Genomic DNA, 6,362 nt, shown 5'->3' with positions numbered 1-6,362 from the left:
GTGTCTATCAGAAAACATAGTGTCTATTTCACCTAATATATCAAACAGTGTTATGAAACATTTATTGACAGTTACAAGTGCAAAACTAACTATTCTTAAATATAACAGTGCTTATCTTACTTTGTTATAGTAAAGCAGTAAATCCTTTATTTAAATTTATCATTTATTTGTTTTCACCCTCTACCAAACACAATAGTTAATACCCAAATAAATTATCCAAAGAACTCAGCTTATTCTGGGCATAGTGTAAGGGTGTCCCTAGGACAATCAGGCTGTGGCCCTAACAACCCTTCCTCATAAACCTACCAACTGCCCTATAGTTTTCTTTAATAATGTTGCTTTTACCCCCTGTCGAACAGATTCGCTACCTTGGACTACATCTGGACAAACAATTAACCTGGAATCCTTACACAAGACTGAAAAGACAAGAAACTGCATGTCGATTTAGACTATTACAGCACTTACTGGAAAAACGGTCTAAACTTCCATTTCGTTACAAAAGATTGATCTACATGACTGTAATAAGGCCAATCTGGACATACAGAGTTGAGCTTTGGGACTCCTCTAAACCTTGGAATTCCTTTCACATGCACTCCTTACAATCCAAAATCTTTCATAAAATCCTAAATGCTCCTTACTTTGTCACAAATAAAATCATACATAAAGACCTTAATGTTCCATATATAACTGATCTAGCACCCCCCCCCCACCCAAACCCACTAGTTTCTAACCTTGCTTCCTCTTCCATTCCTGACAATCCTCCAAGTCCCCTGAAAAAAAGATGGCCATGAGATCTGCTTATGTAAAATATCATTATAGTGCTGCCAATGGGTAGTTTCTCTACAGGCCTGTATCACTCCATTTTAATCTTACATCAAGTTTACTTAATGTAGTTTGTATGTAGCAATAAATAAATAAAAAATAAATCATCCTTCTCCTCACCTTATTGATTGTGGGTTGGTGCATATGTATTAATAGTCTTTAATATTGTGAAGTTCATAAATCATAAATATGGGTCTTCTTAAAGTCTGAATTGATCTCCTAACGTTCAAGAGAAAAATTAATTATGGCATTTCCTAACTTTATGAAATGCTATAATTTAGAGGACATTAAAATAATTTACAAGAAACAAGAAAGAATATAACTGATATGGACTATTCATGTATTAAACTTTTTATACATCTGTCCATTTCTTAATTCAGGTATCCTGAGTGTATATTGAATTTTATTTATGTTAGTGTGGAAAAGGGGTGTCAAAATTGTGAGAATTTTCTGGATATTAATGCATATATTTTTTATAAGACCAAGTAAAATCCTTGAAGGGGCAAACTATGGTTAGTGTGATAGCTGAAATATTATATTATTTCGATTATAGACATTAGTATTGGGTGGTCTCGTATATTATGATATTGGCTTATCTGGGTGTGACGTCTTCGCTGCCGTACTCACGTCTTCTTCGCTCCCCTTGTCCAGATTCAGCTGTGGGTGAAAATGAATGTGAAACTATGTATCTTTGCCGGGTGTCAGAAAGATGTGATACTTTCTCAGAGGCTGGCCAGCATGTCCTGGACTCTGGCATGATAATAGGGGCAGGCCAGGTTCTAGCTTGTTTGGTGCATAGTTTGGGGCTGCATTGCAGTCGTGGGGTCCTCTGGTGGCCACGGCAAGAGGGTCATCAGAAAATGTGACCCCGACCCTGACTTTATACAAAAAGAACCAAAAAATTAGGATTATGTAAATCCGATAAACTTCATGTACTAGATTTAAGTGATCATTTTAATATTTGTATAATATTTTTTTATATTTGCTTAGTTTTAAGAACTGATTAAGTAATTAATAATGATATAGGCCTAAAAAACCCGAAGATTCAATGCCGCTTCCACCAATTTTTGCTCTCTACATAAATCCTTCCAGTGACGTTACTCCAAATACAATTCTACGAAATCAGTTTTAATGCAATCCTCCCATCTACGTTTAGGTCTATCCCTAGGATGTTTACCCTTTTTGGTTCAGTGTTTATTAACATTTTAGAACTCTGTTACTAAGCTAATATTTATATTTGCCGGGTGCAGTTCCTTTAATTCAGTGTTGTGTAGCCTTCTAAATTATCCCATTTATTTGTTCTTTTTCGGTCCAAATATTTTACATAATACTTTATTTTTGTAAATCTTAAAGCGCTATTCATCCCTTAGTGTAAGAGGCCATGGTAAGGTAACAGCCATTATCAGACAAAAATGTTGCTAATAAAATACTTAAAAATTATTACACATATAAGAAGATGGTCAGGGTTGCGGTCTAAATAGTTGTAAACTATTTTTGTTTCTCTACTGACCGCAACCCTGACCATCTTATATATCAATTTTTACGGTTAACTATATATACATATAAAAAATTATTACATTTTCAGTTTTGTATTTTATGTCGTTTTTTTAAAAATGTATTTAAATAATTGTATATTTATATAAATTGGGAAATTTCTCTCATTCTAGTTTTAATAACATTAGATAACATCAAAAGCAATAAAAAAAATTGAAACTTTGTTGAGCAAAAGTTTGAAAATTAATCATAATAAAGAATATACTTTCAAAAAGTAATTATATTCTTACTTGTAAGTACTATAAACAGTATTATAAAATACTAAGTAAATGGCCTAGATCTAATGTTAAAATATAATGTTAAGTAATGTCTGTTATTGCCATGTAGCAATAATGGTCCACAATATAATATTAAAATAAAATCAATTAATTGCATAACTAAAGCAATTTAGAACTAATCCTAATATTTTTCAAATCTAAATCTAACAAATACCATTACATTCAGTGAAAAGTCAAAGTTCATTCTATTTACTTTAAAATAGGAAGGAAATATTATAATATATTTCATTTAATTTTATTTTTAGCTGCTCATTGCGTTTATAATGAAACCTCCTTTGAATTAGATAAAGCTACTTTTACTGTAGTAGCCGGAAAATATAATGTCTCCTGGGAGAACAGAGATCCAGATGAGCAAAGATTTAAGGTATTTAATTGAATGTATTTATAAATAAATTTGTTCTTGGTTTCTGATTTATAACTACTGTTCATTGTTGTTTTCTATTGAATTTCAATTTTAGACCACGTATTAGATCCCACAGCAGAAAAAAAAAATTTTTTTCTCATTCCTTGGAGTTTGCGGTTATTATATTTGAAAGAACTTTATTTAGATGACTTAACATTCTGCCGCAAGATTAAAGGGAAACATGATCGAAATATATGAATGCTGCATTTAAATTTCATCTGATGATAAAAGTTGTTAAAATGCTTCTTTTTTTTTTTCTTAAAGAACTATTCACCTTTTAGGTTAGGTAATAAGTCACATATCTACTCAACCAGATCTGTCTCATTCATATCCACAACACGAATTCAGATTAAATTAAGAATGAAAAAATTTTGATTGATAAAAAAGAATGAAAAACGAAGAAGTAGCAATTAGAGATCTCCTGTTACATTTTTTATTGTCCAGCTGAAGATAACAAAGCTGCTGATGGCCTTTCAGGATATGTTCTTGCATTAGAGGGAACATTACTAAACTGAATTCATTGCACGAAGGTCTATGTCATCCTAGAGAGACAAGATTATATCATTGTGTTAGAAGTAAAAACCTACCCTTCTCACCAGAGAATTCTTTTCTAACTGTGCAGATCCTTAGCCGCCTCCACGAGCTTCCTCCATCTCTGTTGATCTTGGGAGATACCTTCCAGTTTATTACACAGTATTCAGGATCCTATTTACTATTTGTGTTTTGGCCTCCCTCTTGGTCTAGTTCCTATGATCGAGGTGTTCTTAGTTAGGAAGAGAGGGGCTGTTGGATGACATCTTGCCACATGCCCAGCCCACTGTAACCTCTTCACTTTTATAGCAAGAGTGACTGATTACTGCCTCTCTGATATTAATTACTCATTGCTCTTCCTTCTCCAAATCACTACTTCTTTGATCCACTATCACCCTGAAAACCTTGGGTTCAAATTTTCAATCTTTTTGTGAAGGTTACCAGTGAGGGACCATGACTCACAACTGTGCATTACTACGGGTATTATGGTAGCATTATATATCCTAAAACTACGGATATATAATGCTTAATAATCTAACTTTTGTGATATTTTCTTTGATCTTAGGATATGATTTGAGGACTACTGAAAAAAAGGCTTTATTTGCACTGAGGATTATTCAGATTATTTCACTAAGCTGGTCATTGATGGTGGTTATTATGCTTCCATTTGAAGCTATTAACTTTTAAAAATCTTTGGTTGCTTATTCGATCACTTTTTCTTCTTGGTGGATATTCAATCCAGCTTCTAATCACCTACTTTTTTTTACTTTATATTTATTGATTTACTTGTAAGCTGATATCTTCCTCCACTGTTATCAGTGAGTGAGAAAGCTAGTGCCTGGATTTCTTCTACTTTACTTCCTGTTATATCATCCCAATATGCGAGGTATTTATGCATCATTCTCATTTGCACCCCATCCAGTACTCTTAAGCATTCCGGCATTATCCACTCCAATGCCCGATTGAATAGCACCTGAGAAAGGCAGTCTCCTCATTAAAGTTCTGACCTCTTGAACCAGTACTCTAATTGGGATCCATTCATGCAAGTCCTTATAAATCACACCAATTTCTCTGGGAATCCCAGTTCCATCATGATTTTCCAGATGTTACAGTTTCTATCAGTGGAGTCATAGGCCACTTTGAAATCAATAAATATGCCGTGTACATCTTGTCCCACTTCGCATTTTTTCTCAAGTATTTGTTTCTGGATGAATATCTCTTGTGACGCTCCTAAATTGGAAGAGAAGCCTTGCTTTCATAAGATTCGTAGGCTTACACGAGCTAAGCAGCGATAATGGTGTGAGATGCATAAATTTTGCTGCTGCAAAGAATCTAGTTGTTAGTAGTACTAAGTTTCCTCACAAAAGCATCCACAAGTCGACATGGACTAACCCAAGAGACAAGTGGAAAAACGAGATCAATCATGTGTTGATTAGTAAAAGGCATACAAGCTCATATAAATCAATGGAAGCTTATATACTACCTCTTTTACTCCTCTTTCTTTCCCTTCCCAGTGTTTATCTATGAAATCTTTCAAGATCATGAGATTCAAATCTGAGTTTATAGCTCAAGCTTGAAAACTGATTGTATCTCAGGATCTTTCAATTTATTGATTTCATTTATTGCCTTTTAAAATTCTACCTCAGAAGCTTTGAACATCTTGAATTGAGCTTCTATGCTTTTTCCTATCAAAACATGACCAATCTGGTTTTTCCACTAGTCTCCTGGGCTAGTCGATGTTGACTTACAGATGTTTTTGTGTGGAAACATCGTATTTCTAACAATCAGATTCCTTGCAGCTGCAAAATCTATGCATCACACACTATTATCGCTGCTTATCTAATGTAAGCCCGGAAATATCAAGGAAACATTCTCTACCATTTTCGACATTGAAATCACCAATGACTATTTTTATGTCATGATTTTGGATTTAGTCATAAACGCATTATAATTGTTCATAGAAGTCAACCTTCAGTTCTTCACTCTTGTCTTCCATTGGTGCATACACATTGATGATAGAGATATGAAACCATCAATCTCTTGTCCTGAGTGCACTAATTTGGTCATTGACTGGTACGAAGCTAAGTACAGTGGTCATTGACAGGTACAAAGCTAAGTGCTGTGGACATTGACAGGTACGAAGCTAAGTACTGTGGTCATTGTCAGGTACGAAGGTAATGACTGTGGTCATTGACTGGTACGAAGCTAAGTACTGTGGACATTGACAGGTACGAAGCTAAGTACTGTGGACATTGACAGGTACGAAGCTAAGTACTATGGTCATTGACAGGTACGAAGCTAAGTACTATGGTCTTTGACAGGTAAAAAGCTAAGGACTGATTTTCTCGCCTTCAGACTCACAATAAAGACTTGCCACCGGTTCAATTTCCTTCATTCATCTCACCATAGAACACGTTGTATATTTCTATAGTCAATTCACTTTTCCTGGGTCATATATATGTATTTATTTATTTAATACAAGTTTTTATTTAAGTATATATATTTTATATAGTTTTCGACCGTTATAATTTGTCTGTAATCTATAAGTTAGGCCATAACCATTTTGTTTGGAGGAAGATAGTCTGAGTGGCGTTCAATAAAGAACAACTGCTTTGCTGCCAGTTGTACTTTGTACTACCATCAGACAGCCCTGCAAAGTGGGGCGAAACGTTGATTAACAATAAATAGTTTTATTTTACTATTGTGATACCTTTATTGACCGCCACCAGGATTATCTTTCTCCAACCTACTTTATACAGTCAACTATTTTCTTC

At 34.2% G+C, this 6,362-nt stretch overlaps 1 protein-coding gene across 1 annotated transcript in view; it reads left to right on the top strand.

Annotated features, from left to right (window-relative positions):
• Nucleotides 1-1,403: 1,403 nt before the first annotated feature.
• LOC106689756 (mannan-binding lectin serine protease 2) overlaps nucleotides 1,404-6,362 on the top strand; it is a 15,545-nt gene continuing 10,586 nt past the window's right edge. Inside the window, exons 1-2 of the mRNA XM_067047187.1 lie at nucleotides 1,404-1,575; nucleotides 2,858-3,018. Of these exons, the coding sequence (XP_066903288.1) occupies nucleotides 1,404-1,575; nucleotides 2,858-3,018 (333 nt within the window). The remainder of the gene's footprint in view (nucleotides 1,576-2,857; nucleotides 3,019-6,362) is intronic.

Source organism: Halyomorpha halys, unplaced genomic scaffold (genome assembly GCF_000696795.3).
Source record: "Halyomorpha halys isolate HHAL.00 unplaced genomic scaffold, Hhal_1.1 Scaffold1451.1, whole genome shotgun sequence".
Lineage (NCBI taxonomy): Eukaryota > Metazoa > Arthropoda > Insecta > Hemiptera > Pentatomidae > Halyomorpha > Halyomorpha halys.
Note: the sequence above shows the minus strand (reverse complement) of the source record. Positions and strands in the feature narration are given on the sequence as shown.